General features: G+C 38.0%; 1 protein-coding gene across 3 annotated transcripts in view; it reads left to right on the top strand.

Moving 5' to 3' along the window:
• The window catches only part of FHDC1 (FH2 domain containing 1), a 42477-nt gene extending 20681 nt beyond the window's left edge, over positions 1-21796 (top strand). For all 3 annotated transcript variants that reach the window (XM_075198640.1, XM_075198657.1, XM_075198650.1), the window contains exons 4-12: positions 854-956; positions 6081-6166; positions 6990-7090; positions 9726-9796; positions 9904-10011; positions 11520-11590; positions 14753-14870; positions 16446-16610; positions 17163-21796. In XM_075198640.1, the coding sequence (XP_075054741.1) occupies positions 854-956; positions 6081-6166; positions 6990-7090; positions 9726-9796; positions 9904-10011; positions 11520-11590; positions 14753-14870; positions 16446-16610; positions 17163-19142 (2803 nt within the window). In that variant the 3' untranslated portion in view covers positions 19143-21796. The remainder of the gene's footprint in view (positions 1-853; positions 957-6080; positions 6167-6989; positions 7091-9725; positions 9797-9903; positions 10012-11519; positions 11591-14752; positions 14871-16445; positions 16611-17162) is intronic.
• Positions 21797-25546: the final 3750 nt, after the last annotated feature.

The raw sequence follows: 25546 nt of genomic DNA, 5'->3' as shown, positions 1-25546 counted from the left end.
GCGTGCCGAGGGCATTTTGATACAAATGCTGTTGATTCAATTCCTGGATTTCTCATAAGTACGTTGGTTTCACCCATATCGTTTGCGCCAACTGCAGGGCAGGTGTAAGTGCCAACTGATGGTGATGACTGAAACGGCGTAGTCTTTGTTTTAAAAACTAAATGTATGTATGCCACTATCTATCACAGGACATGTGTATGCAAGTAAGATAGGCTATAAAAGGCATTGTATGTACAGAATGCATTAAAACATCATTATGTATTTAATGTTAAAAACAAATATATTAAAAAAATTATATATTTTTTTAAAATCCATATTCATGATTATACTGTTAATATTAATTTCTCATATAATATAATTTTTTATGCGTTCTTAGGAGACCTTATATTGCTTAAACGCTTCTGTGTATACTGCAGTCTGTTATTTCTGTTAACATACAGCAAGTACTGTGTAGTCAGAACATACTTACACCCAGATTCAAATGGAAGCTTATCTTGAGATCCAATTGGATTTATATAAGGTCGGAATTAAGCTCATGTTCCCTCCTTTAAAAAAAAACAAACAAAAAAAACAATCCCCAACTTGCATGCAGCCTTGAATCAGTCCCAATATGTTTTCTTCATCTAAATTATTGCCATATAGGATTATTGCACAGTGGTCGGTTAAAACTGTAAAAATATACAGCTCGGTTTAACAAATGTGAAAGAAATGTTAATCGTTTTATCCAGCTCATATATTCCTAAATACCTTTATAGTGCCAGAAGGCTGCTTTTTATTCAACAATAAAGGGCTATTTTTATAGGAAGAAGTCAGGTTCTTCATCTTTATTGAAATGTATGTTTTGTGTGAACAGGTCTGTTGAACATATCATTGAAGATATTCGTAAGGGGAGGTGCGATTTATATGACTCTGAGGCTCTACAAGAACTCCTTAAGTTGTCTCCAGAACCAGAAGAGGTAACGCATCTTTATATATACATAGTGGCATAAATGTGGTTTAAAATGATTTTCCATAATTTGTTATACAAATGTTCTATATGACTTTAAGGCAGAGGCATGCTTGATGGGGAAGAGATGACGCCTGTACAGGGTTGCTGCTTCTCCTGGCAGGGAAGGTGTTAGCGATAAGGTTTTTGTAATCTCATTAGTGACGTAACCCTTTTTTTCCATTGATAGAAGTAGAGCCCTGCCCAGCAGCCTTGGCTCTTGGACAGTGTACCTGTGTCTGTACAGTTACAGAGGGCTAGAGACTGAAACACATGTATTATTTATGCTTTAACCCAATACCAAGCTTCTTTCAGAACACCTTTGTGGTTACAAACACAGTTTTGAATAAGTAGTTTTACGTTAGAACAAGACATTATAATATAGACTACACTGAAATATCTCTGATCCAAACTATTATGCTCTTTTACGCTGATCTAAATGAACTCATCTTGTCTTTCTGTCCACCTCTCATTTTACTTTGTTAAAGCATCAAATAACATATAATCAATATTTAAGTTGGAAAAAGCATATCCTGGTACGTCACCTCGTGCCACTGTTACAGTTTCCATTAGCTGCTGACACCCTTCCTGTCTCAGACAAGATAATTCCTGTGTCAAAGGCAGGAAATAATATTAAAAAAAAGCAATACCCCACTGGCATTATGGCCTAATTATTTACTTAAAGTCAAAATGTGAGCTAATCTGTAGTGATTGTAAGTTCTTATATGCTTGGTGATATGTTCTACAGTAAGCGGGTTGTCTGTAAAACATGTAGGGGTTACTTGCTCTGCCCAGAAAACCTTTCGTTTAACGTGTTAAGCCGCCAATAGCGTGATCTGCAGAGATGACGAGAACTCATCTTTTCATGCCAAATTAATAAGCGTTTTGTAGACTGGTTTTACAACTCAATTACAAAGATTTTGGAGTATGCTTATGTCTCCTCAACAAGTGGTGAGTTACTATACATGTAATATCCATCTGTTCTTTGTATAGACACATGCAGGTCTAAGAGGTGTCCACAAACCCACTTCTTTTATAGAGGATTTTGTTATTTATTTTTTTTATAACTTTTGCTTCAGATAAGTTATTGTTTTAGTTTTACCCTTTGTGTTCATTAAACTTTAATTACCTCTCCTAATATAAAAGCCCAAATGTAAGTTCAGCCCTTGTATGGGTTACCACCCACAGGATAATAGTCTGAATCACAGAAACTATACTAGAGGGGAAGGAGACTGACTATGTTCCTGTAGGATTTTGTATCTAGAGTTTTAATCCTTCTATATAAAGCTTCTCGTATTGTCTAGTTGTATGTGTTAGCTGCAGCCTTGCCCTGGAGCTTCGTCTGTTATCACTCTCTTAACAAACCTGTGTTCCTAGTGTACCCTGCCTAGTGATTGTGCTTATGTAATGCCACACACTTCAGCAAGCTTTTAATATTCGCTCAGGTGATTTATGAGACAGTCCTCCCATTCATTTTCATAGCTTTTCTTGGAAAAAGCTATAAATATTTCCAAGGACGTGTAAAATCTATGAGAATATAATTATTTCGGATAACTCTTTAGGCTGATCTGGCCATCCTGCAAATTTACTATGGGAGGGAAAATGTTTTGTCTATAGTGTACACTAGTTTTGCTCATGTATCTCCTCTAGCTATTGTATTGTAAAGTACACAGTCTAAATAGCAAAGAGCAAACTAGTGTAAAAAAGTAAATCAAGACTTCTTAAATAGCAAGTGTTTGAGGGTTTCAACTCCAGTGGGCATGGCTTGGAATGGGCAGTGCACAATGTTGTTGCTTTTTTTTGCATTTAGTACAATTTTACTTTTTAAGGGAAATGCATTGTAATAGACACTGTTGTTTTGCACTACTATCTGCTAATGGAGGAGGGGGGATGGAATAAATGCATCACTCATTAGACGGAGTTTTGTTTTTGTAAATAGTGTTGACAGCAAATACTGCACATAGTAGATCATACAAAGAATTTGAGGATTTGCAGATTCCTTATTGTATTCTTTGTGCTTCATCAGGAATCCCAAGTTAACCTTTACAACTTAAGTGGCTGACTTTTTATATTTCCTTTTTTTCATAAAAGGACACATTTATTCCATCTCTGAAATCTCCTTTGCTTTTTCCATTTTTTTGTTGTGTCCTTTTACCACGTTGCGTGCAGTAAACCTGAATTTGTTCATACATTTGTAAAATGATTTGCATGACAAATACGACATATGTCTGTATAGATAATTCTATAATGATTAGAGATGGTCACTGACCCCCGTGTTTTGGTTTTGGATTCGGTTTTGGATCTGGATTACCGTCGTGTTTTGGTTTTGGTTTTGGTTTTGCAAAACCGCCATTGCGTGTTTTGGTTTTGGTTTTGGTTTTGTTTGGTTTTGTTTTGCTATTTTGTTGGGAAATACATGTTTTTGTGCCTAAAATAACCCAATTTAGTGCTCCAACTGTTTTAGAGATAAGTAATCTAATTGTTGAGGTAATAAATCATCCAAAAAAACTGTTTAATTCTTCGTTGGTAGGCCTTCATTTATTCTACACACAAAACAGATTGTCTTCCTCTCCATCTATGCATATTGGCAATGCAGCCATCGTCTTTGAATCTATATTACACCCTACACTTATAGTTAAATATGTAAAGAAATGGAAAAAGACAGTTTGCTTTCTGTCTCTATAGGCCCCCTCCACTTTTTTAAAAAAACAAAAAATTCAGCCATTATAGACTGTACAATATTAATTGACATGGAGAAAGCCAGTTTGGTTTCTGTCTCTCTAGGCCCCCCTCCACTTGTATAAAATACCAAAAAATCCAGCCGTTATAGACTGTACAATATTAATTGACATGGAGAAAGCCAGTTTGGTTTCTGTCTCTCTAGGCCCCCCTCCACTTGTATAAAATACTAATAAATTCAGCCGTTATATACTGTACAATATAAATAGAAATTGAGAAAGGCAATTTGGTATCTGTCTGCATCATAATCATCAACATCATCATTAGCGCCCTCGTCGCCTACACAAATCTCCCCCTCATCCTCTTCTAATTCCAAAGTGGCATCCTCAATTTGGGTATCACCGGCTACACTCGGGCTATTAAGGCACACATCAGCAGAATGCTCACGATTAGACATCCCACTGTTGGATGGACTCTCCACAGGGATTGTTGTCATTTGTGAATCAGAGCAAATATTCTCCTGTAATGCCTCACTGGTATCTTGCAGCTCAGCTTTGACGCGTAACAGTAGTTGTGCACCAATTGTAGGCTGGGTAACTTTTTGGGATCTGCCACTAATAGCCAAAGGTGAAGGCCTCATTCTCTCTTTGCCACTGCGTGTGTAGAATGGCATGCTTGCAATTTTTTTTTTATCGTCACTTAACTTTTGCTCAGTTACACTTCTTTTTCGCTTCAATACAGTAAATTTTTTTTTGGTTTTTGTTTTTTGCACTAATTTGAAAACACTCTGTTGTTTGACATCGCCTTGGCCAGATGACGTACTGGGAACACTAACATCAGGACTGGTGACAGAACCTGGTTGCTCATTTAGATCATATGTGGACTGCTTTGAATCCATTGCGTAGATACTGCTGACAGATATGACTTTTGACAGCCAGAAATATTAATGCACAATTAGAGAGGACACCCCAAAAACACTGAGGAGTGCTTAAAATTATTGAGTAGATACTGCTGACAGATATGACTTTTGACAGCCAGAAATATTAATGCACAATTAGAGAGGACACCCCAAAAACACTGAGGAGTGCTTAAAATTATTGAGTAGATACTGCTGACAGATATGACTTTTGACAGCCAGAAATATTAATGCACAATTAGGGAGGACACCCCAAAAACACAGAGGAGTGCTAAAATTTATTGAGTAGATACTGCTGACAGATATGACTTTTGACAGCCAGAAATATTAATGCACAATTAGAGAGGACACCCCAAAAACACTGAGGAGTGCTTAAAATTATTGAGTAGATACTGCTGACAGATATGACTTTTGACAGCCAGAAATATTAATGCACAATTAGAGAGGACACCCCAAAAACACTGAGGAGTGCTAACATTTATTGAGTAGATACTGCTGACAGATATGACTTTTGACAGCCAGAAATATTAATGCACAATTAGAGAGGACACCCCAAAAACACTGAGGAGTGCTAACATTTATTGAGTAGATACTGCTGACAGATATGACTTTTGACAGCCAGAAATATTAATGCACAATTATGGGGGACAACCCAAAAGCGCTGGGGAGTGCCAAATATGAAGAAAAAATAATAAACCTCTATCCTCCTCTCTGCACTAGCGATTTTGGTTAGAGCAATTGCAAGAACAATATTGTATTCTTTCTCTGTCCCTGCTCTAATTAGCCTATGACTACACCCTGCTCTCTCCCTCTGTCAAATGGCGATGGATTGCTGTGGAGGCGTGTATTTATAAAGTTGAAGTATCGCGAGAACCGAGTCCCGAGATCCGACGACGTCACAATGACGTTCGGCCTCGATTTGGATTCGGAATTGGCGGGAGAGTACCGAGCTGCTCAGCTCGGTACTCGGATACCCAAAGTTCGGGTGGGTTCGGTTCTCGGAGAACCGGACCCGCCCATCTCTAATAATGATACACTGTGAAATAAATCCTATTATTGCAACCCATTGTAGTCTTTATATTACGTGAGGGATTATGTACAATTATATATAGTTACTGCTTTTATATTTCGTCTTGCCTTAACATGTAGTCATGATAGTGGTGCCTAAAACAGGGATTATAAATAACTTTGCAAGGCTGTTTCTTTTTTTTTTGTTTTTGTTTTTTTAAATATATAAATAAATAAATAAATCCTATTCAGTGTTTGGTAGAAGAGAAGGAATTTGGTAGACCAGCTATTATCGGATTAGCGTATTGTACAATTTAGGAGTGTTCTTTCATATTACAACAATTAAGGTATCCTTTTTCAGTTGAATAAAATAAACTTTCTGGAATCATCAAATGAACGGATAACATTAATCTCTGTACATCCTCTACGTTTTTTTTTTGTTTTTTTTTTGCTGGTTAAATAATAATAATTTTTTTTATGCCCTATTAATAGGTAAAGAAGCTGAAAGCATTTAGTGGAGAAATAACAAAATTGTCTCTGACGGATTCGTTTATGTACATGCTGATTCAGGTGCCAAAGTAAGTTTAAAAAGAGAGAAAATGAATATAAATTTGGGGGGACCCCTTCATCATAGGCAGCTGTCCGAACCTATTTGTCTGCCATATAGGTAAACTGCTAACCTTCAGATTCTGTTTGTATGATTAGGTGTATTTATATAGGATGAGGGCTCCTATTGTATTCATTCTTCCAAACTAACAAACATACCAGAAATCAGGTCCAGGGTTAGATTTGTGGATAAGAATATTTAGCAGCATCCGTACCCCCTATGTATGAGGAGTCAGATAGCCCTGCACCGATTGCCTGTAGTTAGGTGACACACACAGCTCTCTGAGCACAGAGTAAGCCGCCCGGTTTTGTCTCAGGAGTGCCAGTCTCTGGCGGCCTGATTGCCCCGCCTATAATCTGGCTCTGCAGGAAATGTGTGCAGGGCTAGAACAACTTGTTGCCAGTAGGAGCATTGAAATGTTAAACGCAGCACAATGTGTAGCTGGGAGCTAGACCAACATGTAGCCAATCTGAGCATCATATTGATAACTGAGCAGTGTGTGGAGAGTGTGGTGTCGAACACAACTCTATAAGAAATGGATTTCATACACAGCCTACTGGTTAAAGAGAGATAATATCCATAAACTCAGATTTATAACATACATGACCCTGCGCAAACGCACTCATTTTGTATACCGGTAACTTGAATTTACTAGTCCAAGAAAGATGTGTACTGGATAAGGTTTAATTGTCCGTATACTGGTTATTTACGTAGTGAAAATTCATCACTGCGTCACATTAATATGATTTATTTCTAGTGAATCTTATGCATAGATGTTTGCTTTTTCCCCCCAGCTATTCCTTGCGAATAGAAGCCATGGTGCTGAAAAAAGAATTTTCACCTTCTTATTCCTTATTAAGTAAAGACATAATGATTATAAGATTTGCTACAAAAGGTAAGCTAATTAGTAACATGGCAGCTTCCTCACATGCATATACATACATACATGCATGCATATATCTTGTATATATCATACTATCCATGTTGAAAACTTTCTTGGTACTACTACTAACATGTTTTATCACAATTTCCTGTATTCTATAATTTCTGAATATTTTAGAACTGTGTTTTTCAACCATCTCCTGAGGCATCCACAGCAGGCCATGTACATACCCTCCCTGTATTCTAATTTTGGGAATTGGGAGATAGCCACCGCCTGTCTGAGAAAGGTATATGACTGTGCTGTGTTGGGGACATGGGTGCCTCACTTTAAGGACGTGCCAACTTCTTCTGAAGTGGGAAAACCTAATCTTCATAACAGCTCTTGGGAAAAACTCTGCAAACAAAGAGCAATGCCCCCAGACTGGTTAGACTTTTCTCTCTCCCACAGAATCTGACATCCTCCTTTAGACACTGATATCGGGCTGGGTGATGCAAAAAGCGTTGCCAGAACCTCTTTAAAACTTTTATGATGGGCACGGTGATTGTAGGTTACTCCCCTGTATCTAATAATTATCCTACATGGGAGCAAGAAGTCAGATTAAGCAGGTTTTTTTAATTGGAAATTAATTAAAACAGTGGCTGTATGATGGGCATTGCAAGTATGTTAAGTATTGTATAAGAGGCGTATAGGCAAAATGCACTATGTACTGTTTCTCTGACCTGACACTGCATCTGGGTTCAGTAATAAAGGGAGACTGTGCTATTCCTCTCCTTCCATTACTGAAGTGCTTTTGTACATATTGCCTCCTGCAACTGTTACTATGTGTTACTTCATCTGTCTCACTTTCTGCTGTGATTTTCAGCCATGTGTTTATATCATCTGACATTTGCTTACTTTTGCTGCTTTTGTAGTCTATCTACATGTACAATATTTTGTACCAATATTTTCTGTGTGATGTAATTACATGGCTAAATAGCACTGAAGCAATCTACGAAGGAAAATAATGTTGTAGTAAAAGTTATCAGTGGAAGCCAATATATTAAAATAATCTGAATGTGTAAAATACCTTCAAATCAGGAATTTTGTATAGGATATGCTGACAGTGCTCTTTATTTGTTTGTGTTCTAATCCTTGGGTGTCCATTTCCATGTTTAATTCAAGGTTTATTTTTAACTTTTAAATGAATGACTTGAATACATTTGTGCAGTCTGTCTGATCCAGTTCTCATTGACAAATGTTAAAGCACACTAATATGGACATTAATTACCTGGCCAAGTACTACAAGGCTTTGTGAGTTGTCATTAGGGATTATGGTAGGGGCCTGACCCACGATGTGTTAAGGTGTGTGCAGTGTGGGAGGGTAGAGAAAAGTGAATCACTTCCAATTTATACAGACTACAAGCAAAAATGAAATGTATTATAACACACGTATATATTAGAATTGTATATCTTGGAAAGGAAATACAGTGCTACCTCTTCATAACGCAACACCAGCTTACACACAGAGTAGTGAGGGTGACTATAATGTCATTTTATAAATTTTAACGCACATGAGGGTAAGCAAGGGGGTGGTGTAAACCATTAGCATTGCTAAAAGGAATTCTAAAATTCCAAATAAACTATACAATGAATTGTTTATCTGCCTTGTGTTAATGAAAATCTTGTTTTAAAGGAGAACTTCAGGCACAAGGTAATTTTTCTAAATCCCCCTCTCACCCCATTTACTACAAGTACAGAAGCTAAAGCTCCCCCAATCAGCTTCTGTCTGACAACTCCGCAAAGTGCAGTATATGACACCCAGGGTAGTAGAAGGGGGTTTTGGATTTAAAATAATCTCCTGCCTGTAGTTCCACTTGTAAAGTTGTAGTGAGTTTTATTAGTTGCTATAGATTGATAAAGTTTATTACATGTAAAAGTACAAGCATTACGCATACATTGGCTTGTAGACTCAGTGTGCTTTAATTACAGCCTTTGCTTAGTGAATGAGATGTTGACTCCCCTAAGAACAGCTCCGAGTAGCTTCAGTGAAGGGATACAAAATGTGGGAAGAAATTTATGTATTACAACATGGTCATTATGTGAGATAAGCATTTGAATTGGTAACTTTGTATTCTGTGCTGTAAATTGCATTAAATGCTCCTGCAGATCAGAGCATTGAATCACTTTCTTTGAGTTGTTGTATATATGTTATATCTATCTAAACTTGTATCTGTAAACAGTATATGAGCAAGTATTTGAAATAGAAATACGAGAGATGATCGCATAGTAAATAATGCCTACTATGACTGTGCTCTGGTTTACTACAGTATCTGAGCATCCTGTCTACTGTTCAGTCTATGAATAGCAAAGTAGGGATGAATTACAGTTGCCACGGCAGTGTGAGGCATTACATTACATACACCTGTACAGAAGTGGGACATGTGACAACACAAGTGTGTATCGTTTCCAGAGTTTTGTGCCATTCTTCTGTGCTGAATTGGAGGTAGAATCACATTGCCATCAAATAAACTCTATTTTTCCAGTGTGGAAATAGGTTTGTTTTTATTCCCAGTAATAAAATGCCAGTTGGTTTGAAAGGGAAATACGACATGTGCCTTAGGTATGTTTTGTTTTGTGTCTATAGTGAATTGTTTCTTTTTAATTTCAGAAATAATGTCAAGTGAGCAGCTGCACTCCATCTTGTTCTTGGTCCTGCAAGCTGGGAACATTATGAATGCGGTGAGTGTCATGTTGTGTGCCGCATGCTGCTCATGTCTTCAAATTGCTTGTTTTGTTTTTACGGAACCTTTGGAATATGCCTAATATATTTTGTGTGTTCTTGTTAGGGGGGCTATGCTGGAAATGCTGTTGGCTTTAAATTATCATCATTGCTCAGGCTCGCAGACACAAAGGCAAATAAACCTGGAATGAATCTGTTACATTTTGTGGCTCTGGTATGTACATATATCTTTTTTTGTATCTTGTGCTTGTGTGCACCTTGTTTCCCGGGTGGATGTTTTCTAAATCACACACATGACACATATGCTCATTCACACTGGCCTGCATGGAGATCAAGGCCGGATTAAAGGAATGGAGGCCCCTGGGCTAAGGGGGCCTTCATTCCCCCGTGGGGCCCCCCTATGACCCCCCCCCCCCCCCTCAAGTGCTTACCTTTTTCTCCTGGGACTGTAGTCCTTCCGCAGCGAGCTGTGTGCTCCTTGCTGAGGAGATCTTATGATAGTGAGACTCACAAGATCTACTCAGTAGGGAGACAACCAGCGCCACGGAAGGACTACAATGATTGGGCTTAATAGTGCCGCTGAGCACTGTCAAGGACCCCCTGGATGCCCGAGGCCCCTGGGCTGTAGCCCAGTTAGACCTCGAGTTAATCCGGCCCTGATGGAGATGGAAGAAGCACCAGAACTGCAGCTGCATGTTTGGTGGTTGGTGTATCTATAGGTAATAATTGTATGGAGAGACACCACATATCGCTTATGTCACAGAGATCAGTTATCCCCTTGAGCAGGGCCCTAATTAAGGCTGTGCAATAGGGGCTGCCACCCAGAGTGCCGCGCTGAAGGGGGCACAGTTTAGGAATATTTTAGGTTCATTTGGTTAAAATTGAGCGCTAGGAGGGCGGCATTTGTTTTTCTCGCCCCAGGCGCTAGAATTCTACGTTACAGCTCTGCCCATGAGTACTATATTTGGAAGCAAGGTCATTTGTGTATTTGCCCGTTATGCATACCAGACACTGATGTTTTCACATTTTTATGTAGTTGTGAGTTAGTATTATGAACAAATGTTAATTAGCTGCATCGTCACTTCTGTATGTTTGTTACTGTGCAACTGTACTTTTGTGTTCTTAACTGTGAGATTTCTCTAAACAATGATGTGTTTACTATTAATCCTTTCCCTGATTATTATTTATAATACCCACAACAATACTGTATGTAGTGAAATATCTGTGCTGGCGCATAGTGAAAAGCCTTTGTGGAGATGTAAATGTGTTACTGAAATGACGTTATGCACTTCTCCTGTGTACTGTACTCCGAGCCCTGTGATCTGCGCTGTCGCACTAGTATCTCCTGTCCTGCCCCTCCTGTATCATTCCTTCTCCGTAGTTCTCACGCCCCTTCTCCCCCGTGCCCTCCCTCTCCTCTCTGCCTCCGCCACCTAGTTCTTGGCAGCAATGAGTCTTGTTACCCTGTGTCAATTTGTTAACAATTGTCAGAGCGTAGATCAAGCATTGTGTGCATAGTGTTAGACAGAACAAACCCCATAGGTCCCAGAAGTATGTCGTACAAGCCAAATCAAAATGTTTTTTCAATGAAGTTTCACTTAAAATACACATACTTGGTACAGATTAATGTTTTCAAATGTAATTGTCAGTCAGTCATTTTATTATCCTTCATTGTAAATATCTCTTATTTTTTTTATTTTATTTATTTTTTCAATTCTCCAGGAGGCACAAAAGAAGGACACTGCACTGATGACCTTCTCGGAGCAGCTGCAACATCTTAGTGAAGCAGCCAGGTAAGAGCAGTGCTCTGACGTCTATTGTTACCTCTAAATTATAGCGCTGCTTCTCTCTCTGGGACTCTGTCAGTAGTTCTGCCATGGGCATTGTAGTCTTTACATTACAGTTGCATATTATTCTCTAGGGTACTTTCACATTTTTTATAGTACTTTTTTTTTTTTTTTTTTCTTTTTCATTTTTGCTTCCAAGACACAGCTTGTTAGAAACAAAACACAAAACCCTGTAAATATGTGATTTTCACCTTGAGCAGATAAGTATTGGAATAAGAAATTACTGTCTGAACTAACTGGGATTTGCCCGGGATCTGCATAACCAGCTAAAAAGTTGCTTGACCTAATCGGCCTTTTACTTTAGGAAATATACTCGCTAAAGTCCAAAATTGTCTCAATTTATCAAATTTCTTGGTGTAAGCCTAGGTTTCAAAGATTTGTCTTCCAGTGTTCCTGTCTGTGAAAAAATGCAGAGAACATTTCTGATATTTTCTATGCTGGACGGAATTCTCCCATGTTGTTGTTTTTACACTGGATAGATTAATATTTCACAGTGTATTGAAAATCCAATATAATTCTATGACCATGTTCAATGGTTTTGCTTTTTGGGAATGAATGGATTCCTGTATTTTGGCTTATGCCCAGTGTTGCCAGCGCTCTGTTACAGTCATTTATCTAGGAGGTTTTTGCATTATATGTTTTTTACTTCCTATTCTCAGTCGCCGTTGCAAATGAGCATTTGTCTATCGAATGTTAATTTACGTTGCCCCGCAGCAATGTGTCCCTGGTAGTAGTTATTATTGACATGTTGGCAATTAGGCAGTATAACGGATATTGGTGCCTTTTTTCTTGTTTCCCATTTGTGTTTGTGTTATTTGGGTTGACTTTGTGAGCAGTTATTATCGTATTTGGATGTTTTGTGTTCAGAGCTGGACAGTCTGAACATCAGATTGTTGCAATTATTCAACGTGTGGCCGAACACGTGCGCAAGTTCTTCTTCTGTTTTGGCTTCACCTGAACAGTTGGCTTTGTGCTTGATGACTACCTGCATTGGCACCTAATGTGTCCTGTATTTGTATTTTAGGAATACACTGTTGTTATTATGCACACAGTATTGCATAAGATTAAGAATACTGTAAGAGGAACTAGTTAATATGATGGTCGGTGATAAAATTGATCTGTATATGCTCAGATGGCTTAACATAAAAAATCTTATTGTGCTTTATATAATATTAATGGTAGTTTATGACCTTTATGCATGTTAGGTAACATATTTTAATATCTGTATAATGCACAAACAAAAATACATTCGCTAGTTAAAGTGCAAACACTTTTGATGCTGTCTTACCCCCGGTAGCATTAGTACATCTGGTGACTTTCTAGTATTGTAGCTCACTGCAGCCTAAGTCAGTTTCCAAATCTTAAAGCTAGGGTTTAATAAACAGTCAGAAGTGCAATGTGTGATGTGCCCAGCTGTTTGTATTGCCATACATCAGTGTTGTGGAGCCCTGCGTCCTATTTTTGGTGCTTGTGTGCTATGAAGCACTTGGAATGCATATAATAGACTAGGCCAGCGTTGGCTAACCTGTGACACTCCAGGTGTTGTGAAACTACAAGTCCCAGCATGCTTTGCCAATATATAGCAGCTTATTGCTGGAAGGGTATGCTGGGACTTGTAGTTTCACAACACCTGGAGTGTTACAGGTTAGCCAACACTGGACTAGGCAGTATATAAACTTACTTTGAAATCAAAAGCTATCAAAGGATTGTTTTTAAAATTGTTCCTGAAGTGTATTATTGTGTAATATTGGTAAGTTCTTATATAGGTTATTTGTTTGCTTATTATACATGAAGTACATATACATGCAGTTATGTATTGATACATTTGTGTTTAGTTAAAATGTTGTTTTCTAATTTTAGGGTTTATGTAAAACTAAAAACATTTCTGGCATTACAATATTTATAATCTGTAGAAGAACTATATTGTTATTGAACACAAATTATTGCTTTTAAAAAAATAAATAAATACATCTCTTCTACTGATATTTAGAATCTAGTATTGTTTTTAGTATGTATTTATCACGGTCACATAGGAAACTCTTAAACCTCACACTACTAAATGAAAATGATACAGCTCTGTTTCTTCCATTCACAAAGATGCTGCCCTAGATATAGTTTGTACAGTATGATAAATGATAGTTGTAACTATGTTTCTTTGCGCGCATTAAAGCTCCTGTAGAATGAAAGGAGAAAGGAATGCAGCATTGTTGTGTCAGGTGATTGGCTTTCCCACATTACTACTGAGGGAAGTTTCACTTGTTACTATGACAGAAGGAGCAGGGTCAAAGGGCTGCTTTATGCACAAAAGCTCAGCTTGTACTTGGCACTGAGCAAACCTAAGTTTTTTTTTTCAGAAAAGCGAAGGAGTATAAGCTGGCGTGGTGAGAAGCAGCAATCCCCTTTATCCCACACATCTGCACTTCTGCTGAGCAGTGAGCTCCACAATCTGTCTGATGTAGTGTTTAGATATCGCATCCATTTATGTCCATGCATTCCTATGACGGCCAGATGTGCTGGGTTGGATGTATAGGTGCTCTGTAATGGTGCAGAGGATTTGTGTTTTTGTTCCTGCAGCAGGAAGCAGACTTGTTCCTTTGTAATTGTGGGAAGCCATTAGTGTGGTTTGAGGCAAAGGAAAATGGAAAACAATTAGTCTCATTATTGAATTATGTATTATTGGTTTTGTCTGGGGATAGGTCAGGAGTCAAACCATTTATAACAAATTCTTATCTGGCAAACAAACGTAAAATAAGCAAAGTGTTTCTTTAACACTAGTCAGTAAAATATAGTTTGTTTAGATGCACATGATCCTTTACTAGCCGTGCTGCACAGATCAGTGATTTTTATGGCTTTTGAACATTTTACCTGGGAGTTGGTGAAAAATGATGTATTACTAATCCTGTAACAAGCTCTCTGTTCCGTGACCGAACTTCCACCCAACTTATCTTCTGTTTAGATTTGACAAACAGGCATGGTTATGTTTGACATTCAGGTGTTTGATGACCTATTCAAACATTACGGATTGAAGCCTTGATGCATACCTTTGCTCATTATGTAGCCTATCTCTTATATTTATTTATTTTTATTTATTTTTGTTTTGCCTTTCAGGTTATCCACAGACAACATAGAAGCAGAATTTCATGCACTATCAACAAAAACAAAAACTCTGAAAGATCAAATCAAAAAGGACCCTGAACTGGTTCATCAAATGGAAGAATTCCTCCAGGTATACAAGAGCGTTCATCCATTTATTCTTACATTTCTATTTAGTAGGAATGCTTTTTGTGTGTCTGTACTACAACTTGTATCAAAAGTGTACCGCCTCTTTTTGTGGACTATGTTACATACACTATTGTGTTACTATGTTAGACTATTTAGCAGCAAGTTCTTCAAGATTAATTACAAATGTGAGGATTACTATATGGTCCTGACACTGTATTGCATCACATACTTGTAAAAAGATCAAAAGACTATATTAAGTGTGAGGAAGGAAAGGTATCGATTTTCCTTTCTCATGGCCCAGTAGATAATGGTATAAAAAGAAGCACAAAGAGCACCAACAATGCCTCCATACTATACAAGCACACACCCTATTAAAGCACTTTGGAAAAAAAAAAGTTATAGTGGTGAATGTGTCTCCAACGCTTTTTTATTCTTTATTACTATGGTCAACATTTTTGCTATATTTAACTGATGTTTTATATATCTTATTTGTTTCTTGGTACTCCTTATGGTGTCCATTACATTTCTAAAAAGTGAATTGGTCTTATGTCAGAATATCTTTTGTCCACATGTTTATCATAAACCAACATTAAGTTATTTATAGATAACTGATAACCCTCGAACTATGAATTTTTTTATTTTACCTACCATGCTTTGCTGCTTTAAAAAATATTTTTTTTCACAATCTCGCATAGTTTCCCCCCCCCCCCCCCCCTTTAAAAAGGCAAGTGAAGTACCTTTTTTCCATCTGACTTTTTTCTTAGCTGTCCTCCTACAAATCATTGGCTCCTTTTCAAAATCTCTCTAGAGGGCAGACAAGTAAGGCTGCCAGTCACACAGCTGTCAACATGTCATGTGATGGCAAAGAGGGAGAGGGGGAGAAGGAAGGGGAAGATTTTACAGTGCAGACATTGCTCAGAGGGGCATTCCAAAACCTCTCTGCTCACTACATCCCATGACACTGGTTGCCATGGTCACATGACATTGTGCATCAGTATTAACAGCCTGAAGTAACAAACCAATGTACAATTGTAATTACCAAGCCTATTTGTAGCCTGCCACAGGAATTTGTTAAAAACAAAAAACACGCACCCCCTTTTTTCATGGGACTGTTTAATATGCATTTAGCTAGGTAATTATCACCCTTTTATCATTCTTCATCTCCTTTTTGTTCAGTGTGTACCTGTTTTAGAAAAGGTGGGAGCAGAACAATCTGTAGCTAAACAGTGGAAGGAGATAAGTGGGCTGATCTTGTGAGAGGCAGTGTCCAGTCTGCTCATGTGGTTATGTTTGTAAGGACTGTGCTAAATGGGGTTGTGACAATGTCATGATGTGAGGAGAGAAACTGAGAGTTAGGAAGGAGCAGGGTCTCCCCGCAGTACAGAACGTGATGTCAGGGTTTTCTCAAATGAAAGTAGGTAGGATTGTGGTGTCATACCCACTTCTTTATGAAGCAAAGATCATTCATCCAGTTAATTGAATCTTCTCATATTGGAAAAAATCTTAATTTATCAATTTATTATGATGTGTGCGTGTATTTCACATGTCGCCAATGGTGTGCTTGTTCATTTTCTTTTAGGGTGCTGTGAAACAGTTGAAAGAATTGGACAAGCAGAGATTGGAGTTACAGAAAGAGGGGAATGCCCTTATTGACTTCTTCTGTGAAGACAAAGAAACCATGAAACTTGATGAATGTTTCCAGATTTTTCGAGATTTCTGTAACAAGTTCAACAAAGCTGTAAAGGTGAGAATACTATGGGTGCTGTCCTACAATGAAGTGGTTAATAAAGCATTGTGTTTTCACATGTCTACATATATATCTTTTTATACAGACTTTGTGTATTTAGATACATGCATATTCTGTGTATAGTCATTTATTACGTACCCTGAGAGTTGGCTAATGGTTTAAATAATTTGCCAAATTAATGTGGTTTTCTGGTTAAATGTAGTACCATATTAGAGAGTATTCCAGACCAAGGGGTGTTGTAGAATACAATAATGCTAAATTATACTAGACTAATAGAAGTGGTCAGTTTTTCTGGTTTTGGTTTGTTATGGTTTTTTGTTTGTTTTTTGTTGTTGTTGTTTTTTTAGTTTTAGAGGTCCTTCAAATTTCAGGGCTAGCACAAACTTATTTTATATTTTTCTGAATTCATCAAATATCCAAGGATTTTCCAGAATATATGCTGGTGTATTATGGAGGCTTAACTTGTATAATAAATTAGCAATATTTTACCAAACACTAAACGTTAACTTTGTGTATAATAGAATTGTCTTTGTTTTACTATATTTCTAGGAAAATCAGGACAGAGAGATGAAAGATCTACGACAGCAGAAGAGACTGAAGGAGCTAGAGCTAAAACGCCACTCCTGGGTCTGTGGCGAGAATGGAGGGTTTGGAAGAAGTAGTAGTGAAAGTGACGTGGAGTTACTGACTAAAAAAGGACTTGAAGAATTTTTACCATTTTTGCAGCAAAGACCGCAAAGCCCATTAAGTAGAAACTCGAGCTCTAGACGTTCCCGCCACTCCTTAGGAGTTACGGCAGACCGAGAACTTCAGATGTATTTGGAAGCCCCACAGGATGACCAAGCAAACAAATTCAACAGCCTACCACGAACTCACACTCATCAGTCAAGACCCACAGTAGCTTGGATGGGTTCCATAGCGAAAAACGATCAGGACTTAAACATTATGCACTTAAATAACAATGAATCCATTACAAATTCCCATAAAGTGCCTACGGTTCTTATTAGTCTGGAAGATGAGCTTGTTGACAACACTCCCGTTGCTAATATGCATTATAATCTGAGTGATACAGACCGTAACAACAATCATCAACCAACCTACCAAAATAAGGTTGAAGCTCTGCACAAAAAGACTGCAAGTGCTTTAACAGTCACTATTGAAGAAAGGGAGCTTGTGAAAAAGTTACAACAGTTTGATGCCCAAGGATCTGTGAATGAATATACTCATGACGCATGCATTGCAGATATAGAAACATTTGAAGATTCGAGTTTTCAATCCTTTAGCCTTGCAGATGACAACACAATACCATCAATCAAAAATACCAAAGACAAGACAAGCAACTCCCGAAGTACCTCAAACAAGATGACTGATATGACAGAAGCACATTTAAACAGTGTCGGCATGTCGAAGGATACATGTATTTCTGATCAGCAAGAGCACAGACCATTGTTTTATGTTGAAGATACCACAGATAGCTCTTTAACATTGGACTGTTCTGAAGGTCAAGAAAAGATGCAGGAGAAAGCGGGAACAAATATACAGAGTAAGAAGCCAAATGGAGTAGTATCGAATGTATCTGTTTCAAAACAGCCTAACACAGAACGTGGCACTAGGAAGACAAGCATTTCAAAGGAGAGTACTACGAAAAACAAAGATCCCAGGAGGCAGAACTCCTTGAAAGAAAGAACCCCAAGCTTCACAAAGACAACTGTTGTTCGCTCGAGTAACACCGCTACGACAAAGCCTGTGCGCATGTTGAATGATTCTGAGCATGAGACAATGCGCAAAGTTGTTCCCATTTCTAAGTCCAACAAGCCAGGAAGTATAAAACGTACAGAACTCAGGAGTTCAATGCGGGATGATGTAAAGTCAGATCTAAAGCAAACAGTGCGTTCCAAAACTGATAACATTCCAAAAGCTTCTCCCAAGACCAGCACAACTACTGAGGAACCTAAGTTTCAAAGAGGTGGAAGTTTTACATCCAACAGTTCTCATTTTCAAAGGGACCAAATTCAGCGCAAAAGTTCTGTTAGAAAACCGGCAGCTAAACCAGTTAGAAATATTAGTAGGCCAAAGCCTGATGAAACCAAGATCTGCCGCACGACTCCAAAACCGCCAACTGCTGCCGAAACAAGCAAGCCTCCACCAAACACCACCATGAAGACCTTTTCATCTACTCCAAATTTTGCCAGGAATACTGTAGCATCATCGTCACGACGGGCATTACCAGAACCTTCCTCTTCTACGCCAGTAAAAACGGCAACAATAACTAGATCATCATCCTTACGCCAATCTAAAGGAAAGTCTGAACCATTAACTAGAGATTCAGTGCCCAAGGAAAATGGCAGTCTGAGTACATTAAAAAGGGTAAATAGCATGAGAACAAATGGGAAGGTGACCGAAGCCGTTAATAGCAATAAAAATGACTCTGTCCAAAAAGAAAAGACTATAGTTGAAAAGTCCTCTTTGAAACTTAAGGATACAGGCAAAGCAACACTAGATAAAATACTAAAACCTTTGCTGAAGTAGATGTGTGATAAAAACTTTTATGGTTAATTGACAACCCCTGTTTGGGTGAGTGAACAAAGGAAGGTTATCTTAGAACCCCTTCCTCTTGACGTGCTGTGCTCATGAGAAGCGCAGCAAAACCTTTTCTTGATGTAGACCATGAAGACTGAGATAGCCAAGTACCCTTTTTGGCGAGTGCATTATGCAGCCTCATGAAGGAATTTGTGCTGTAAAAAAAATGCTCCAGTGGAGCTCGGCTTGAAGGGTGCTTATCTTGGAATAAATCTTCATCTGCAGGCATGAGTTACTGGAAAACTGACATTTCCGTGGGGATTGTTCAACTGAGCAAACAGGACTCTGGTTTTTCACCTCCCATAGGTACAAGTTAATCACTGACTTTATTATGGCTGGCTGCTTCTAGCTAATGGTGTACTTGATCATGCTGCCATTGGTTTCAATAAAAAGGACTCTGCTGGGTGGAGTCTCTCTCTTTGCTGTACGTTATAATATAATGACTGCCACAGGTGTGTTTCACTACTGCACAAAGAAGCACACAAGAGGATGACTCATTGATGCTTTTGCATACAAATTCAGAGCTATCCACTTTCAAGAACACAAAAGTGCCATGTATTTATTATGCATATGAAAGGTGTTACCACTCTATATTTAAAGCCTGAGCATTTGATGAGAGCACTTCAACCATTCCATGTTTCCCATTGTGATTGTCCTCTGTCACATGTGAATCCTGCTGCTAGACTGTGATCATGTAAGCTTTGATAATAAAGAACTCTCTGTTCTACATCTTCCTCTCCCTGTTGGCCAAACAAAGAGGAACATACAAGTTTTGGATAGTAATTCTATTCCAATAATATTCTGTTGCAACTTCTTGTGTATTTTCACAATTTTATAGATTCCATTCTATGGAGGTATAAATGTTGTCAATGTATTGCTGTCAGAGTGCTTGACATGGTACTGCCCACAATACGTTTACAGATGTCAAAGTTTATGCTTTGTACCCAGTGGGTCTCCATAGCAAATTTTCAGAGCAGTATGAATTTTATACTCCTATTTTATATTTAATGGTCTCCAAAATAAAATATTATACTTGATGGTGAATTATTGTAAAAGATGGAAAGTGATTGGAAGGCTTCATTGCAATCCAACAAAACCAGCTGTTTTTCCTAAATGAAGCCACAGCTATGTTCACCTTGTAATGTCTAGCAATACCTATTACAGTCGCCTACACAGAATGCCAAAGCATACGTGACTAGTAAAGAGGGGATCCTCATATCTAGGTATGTTTTTCTTACTTTCTTTGATCATATACATTACACAGCTTTCACAGAGAATCCTTGCATGTTATTCAGTACAGTGTGTTTCTTAAGTACAAGCGGCAAGAGTGGGCAAATGTTAGACGTTTCTTGCTTTTGCCAAACTATACCTAAAACTAAAACAAGAACAGTGTCTTCTCTATGACCTGAGCTGGCAATACTACCAGCGTGTGTTAAAAACTGACTAATGGGTCTATAGAATTGGTATGCTTTTCTTATAAAATATAAATCTTTAATAGTGCTTTGTATAAAGAGAGAACATGTCTACATTAAGATGCTCTTCTCCTCAGACTCTAATTTATTGGTTCAGAATGCTGCTATGTAGACAGATATTAGTTATAATGTACAAAAAAAAAATCATTGTTTAGCAGAGCAGGTCAAAGACAGACACCCTTACAAGAACACTACCTTGGAGATAGCTCTCTGTTAATATAATCTGCTATTGGTCTTATGTTACACTTCCGTCACCTCATTTATACACTACCTACTTATTTACTTATTGGAGCACTCCACCATAGCCATAAATTATGACGTAAAACCACCCTTCTGCCAACTAGCAGAACATTGCTATTCTGAAAACTGAAACACCAATGTTCTGCTATTTTTTGAGGAAGGTTTTTTCTTTACGCAATTGTTCGTCGGATACAGAGAGCTCCTTGATGGGAAGAGTATGTTATGAATGACAGCGGCCTAGACTCTGGATCCCTGCTAGCTGGGGAGAGGTGGCAATTTATTCTATAGCTTAGTGTTACATAGCAGTTATTATATAATGGCATGATGTGGTGGTCATAGGCTCAAAGCTATGCATTACACAGCATTAACATCTTTATTTGAATATAGACCACTCACTTACATATGCTAATCCATATTATTACAGTGGTTTAGATACATGTTGCCAAAGTGGATGACTTGAACACCTTTATATTACACCGTGTAAGCCTTTGCTCATTGGATTGTGGATTATAAATGTTATCCTCATGTAAAGAAAGAGATAATATGATGACAAATGATTAAGCTTAGTGATGAATTCAGTTGACCCCTTGTTGTTTTGTAAGGATAAAATATAACATACAGGTCATAAAACATTTTTTTCCTGTCTAGATATCCATAATAAAAGTGTGTATAGAAAGCATATACTCAGGAACAGGATACACACAGTTGTTAATATGTCGGTTCTCTCATTTGTATGTGTTACTACCATTTTCTGACTAAACGATTATTTAAATATGTTTAATAATGTAAATTTGTATACTAGAAGGTACAATGTACAGAGGCAAGATGTATTTAATGGATCTTTACATATTTCAGAATAGTTTGCTAATAAACTTCTCAAGTGAAAATTAAGTTTGTATTGTCTTTTCTCCTCGCCCCTCTGATCAGAAATCAGCTGACATACACTGCACTGAAATGTTTTCCACATTAATGTTTTGTCTAGCTCCGTATATACCTATAATAGTACTTTGGTAGGCGTCTCTCCCCTACATTTTTCTTCACAGACCATAGTCTTTTTCTCCCTTTAGCCCCCGCTAACCATCTGTGATTGCTATTCTCTTGTGAGATCACATGCAAGAAGGCAGATTCAAATGCAGCATGTGGAAGTATGAGGTATTATAATATCAGTTGTCAATCAAGTTACATCTGCAGTTTTTGAAGACCTTACTGCAGGAACTGGGTAATGTGCAAATATCTGCAGCACATCTCATTAGAGTGTGCACCCTGGGAAACCTAGAGAGGCATACTGTGCGCAGCAGCTTGTCGTCAGTGGGGTGCACTGCCTGGGGGCAGGGGTCTGAGTGCCTCCAGTTAATATCATGTCACAAAGTATTGCCCCCCAGTTCATTATGTTGCACAGCAGTGCCCCCGTTTAATGTTATGCACACAAACATACAATACCATACTTGCCTACTTTTGGGCACTGAAATCCGGGAGATCCCGGACAGGGGGGCGTGACTAGAGGGCGCAAAGGGACAGGGCGTGGTCAATTGCATCATTTTGGCCTCGCCCCCAGCGTCAAAAATTATGCTTTGATGCAGGGGACGGGGCCAAAATGACACGATTCACTGCGAATCGGTTTATTTTGGCCAGGTATTTGCCGGATGCGGGCGACTTGCCTGCTCTCCCGGGAGTCCGGGAGGCCAACCCGGACTCCCGGGAGAGCAGGCAAGTCTCCCGGATATTTCGGGAGAGTTGGCAAGTATGTAAAATACCATTAAACACATAAATGAATACAAACATATGTAGGCAGGATTGAAGTGAACAGAATGGTCAGATCTGTTTTCCTATGTGCGACGTATCTCTAAGTCAGCACACACCAGACATAGTCCGTTCCGCAATGAAATATGGGAGGAGCTCCATTTCAGCAGTTGCGGCACATAATTAGACTGTATTAGGGTGTGCCTGGGCAACAGAGACACACCTATGAATGTGCAGTGCAAAGGTTATTTCATGTGTTAGAGAACAAAATCTGAATAATACTAAACGCCTTAACATTACAATAAATGTATAGGGTTACAGATGTAATCTTGAGATGAGGAATTATGTTTCTAAAGTAGAAAATAATTTAAATTTGTATATATATTTTTTATAATGCAGTGGATATTGCATTCTCATGAAGAAAGTAAATCAGATTTTACAGGCAGTGTTGTTGGTGATCTGGTACATTTTAATACTAGGGTGTAGAATCTAAATATATAGATGTTCGTATAGTAATGTAGGAATATGAAAGGGTGTGAGCAATAAGTTTTCTAGGTTGACAGTAGAAAGTCCCATTGACTTGTCTGAATTATGGCACACTTTAAGAAGGCATTAATTAAAAAAAAAAAAATTGTATGTCCTGTTAATTATGTATAATAAAAAGCACACCCCTATTAACACTGAGGTAAGACACGGGCAGGAGTATTTATTGTTTGTTCAACTTTTCTTATTGTCATCGGTTTACATTATTTTATGATTCTAATTAAGACAGTAAGTATAAATGTAGATATAATTTATTCTAACATAATAGTACTATAAATATGGTTTTGGCATTTAATCAATCCTATGCACATAATTATACATTACCTTACTGTTCTGTAAACTTTTACTTATTGGTGTGTCATCAATGCTGTCTTCTTACAAGCTATCTGCACAGATGGTAGAGGAACCAATTGACATAGAACACCGATTATAAAAGAAAAGTTATCTTCCTTTGAAGAATGTTTCCCTCATGTACCTTGTTCAAACCCTTGATATATATGAAAGTTCCTATCATGTTACCCCTTTACCTTCTCTGCTCCAAACTATACATATTAAGTTCTATTAGTCTTTCGGGGTAAGTTTTGTGATGTAGATCATGCACCATTTTAGTTGCCTTCTTTGTACAGTCTCTAATGTATTTATATCCTTCTGGAGATATGGCCTCCAGAACTGAACATAGTATTCTAGATGAGGCCGAACCAAGAACCTACACAGTGGCATTATTACTTCTTGCTTTCTGCAGAAAGAAATGACCTATGAACATTTTAAGAACATTGGTAGAATTTGATCTCCCGAGTAAAATCTGTTCATCTAATTGATTTTTGGTGTGTGGCATTTTTTTCTTTTTTTTTAATTTTTTTATATGAAACTACATTTCCAAGGTGTAAATAATGGTCTAAGACTATAATTATAATGCTGCACAGGTAGTAATAGCCAAACTAGATCTAAAAACTCTATCCATCTGAAGATCAAGACAACACAATACCCAAGAACAGGATTGAAGTGAACAGAATGGTCCGTCAGTAGCCAATGTCAATGTTTGGAGAAAAGAATGGTCAGGAGGAAAAAAAGGTTGGAAACAGAGTAACAACGGGCAATGGATTTCTCACAGCAAATGCTCAGTACTATTACCTGGATAATGCCAGGAAGGCTAAGGAAACGAATGTTGTGTGATGTCATAATCCTGTGCCACATACAAAAAGTCTTAGCGCAACAGTTTCAATGGAATACTAATGATATGTTTTATGCACACGTAACAAGTCCACAATGACACCAGGACATGGCGACTGCGGTGAAATGGAGGGGGCTGTGCTGTTGGCACAAGTCAGGCAAGTTAGTGCAATATATTTAGGAAAGAAGGAGAATTGGGGGACATTTATAGACCCATCGCAACCAGTCAAACATTTGTTTATGTTTTCTAAATTCTACCAGAAAAATTATAAGTTAGTTACTATGAGAAACATCACCGTTTCTACAGAGGTACCTGTGGAACAGTTTCCATAAATACTGAGAATTGTGTTCCATCTACCGGCTGTTTATAATTTATATTCTGCTTTTTACCATGACTGTATATAATGGTTGGCACTCTATGGCACATGATAGTCTGTTATAACGAAGAACTTTGCAGGTGCTTCATGCATTTGTTATACAAATAAACTTATAATGGTGCTGCTCTGGAAGAAGAGAGAGGGCACATAAAACTGGAAATGTTAATGCATTTTCACATAGTATGGCAAATTAAGCTTTAAATTAATTGGAATGAGAAGTTAGAAGATATTGTTGTTTATGCTGAAAGGTCCACTCTAGAATGAGTACAAACCCTTACATGTATAGTATACAGTCAAGTCCATAAATATTGGGCCATCAACACAATTCTCATATTTTGGGCTCTATACACCACCACAATGGATATGAAATGAAACAAGCAAGATGTGCTTTAACTGCAGACTTTCAGCTTTAATTTGAGGGTATTTACATCCAAATCAGGTGAACAGTATAGAAAGTACAACGGTTTCTATATGTGCCTCCCACTTTTTAATGGACCAAAAGTAATGGGACAAACTAAACAATCCTACATCAAACATTCACTTTTTAATACTTTGTTGCAAATCCTTTGCAGTCAATTACAGCCTGAAGTCTGGAAGGCATAGACATCACCAGATGCTGGGATTCATCCCTGGTGATTCTCTGCCAGGCCTCTACTGCAAATGTCTTCAGTTCCTGCTTGTTCTTGGGGCATTTTCCCTTCAGTTTTGTCTTCATCAAGTGAAATGCATGCTCAATCAGATTCAGGTCAGGTGATTGACTTGGCCATTGCATAACATTCCACTTGTTAGCCTTAAAAAACGCTTTGGTTAC

This window comes from Mixophyes fleayi, chromosome 1 (assembly GCF_038048845.1).
Source record: "Mixophyes fleayi isolate aMixFle1 chromosome 1, aMixFle1.hap1, whole genome shotgun sequence".
Taxonomy (NCBI): Eukaryota; Metazoa; Chordata; class Amphibia; order Anura; family Limnodynastidae; genus Mixophyes; species Mixophyes fleayi.
This window is presented reverse-complemented; position numbering and strand designations above follow the sequence as displayed.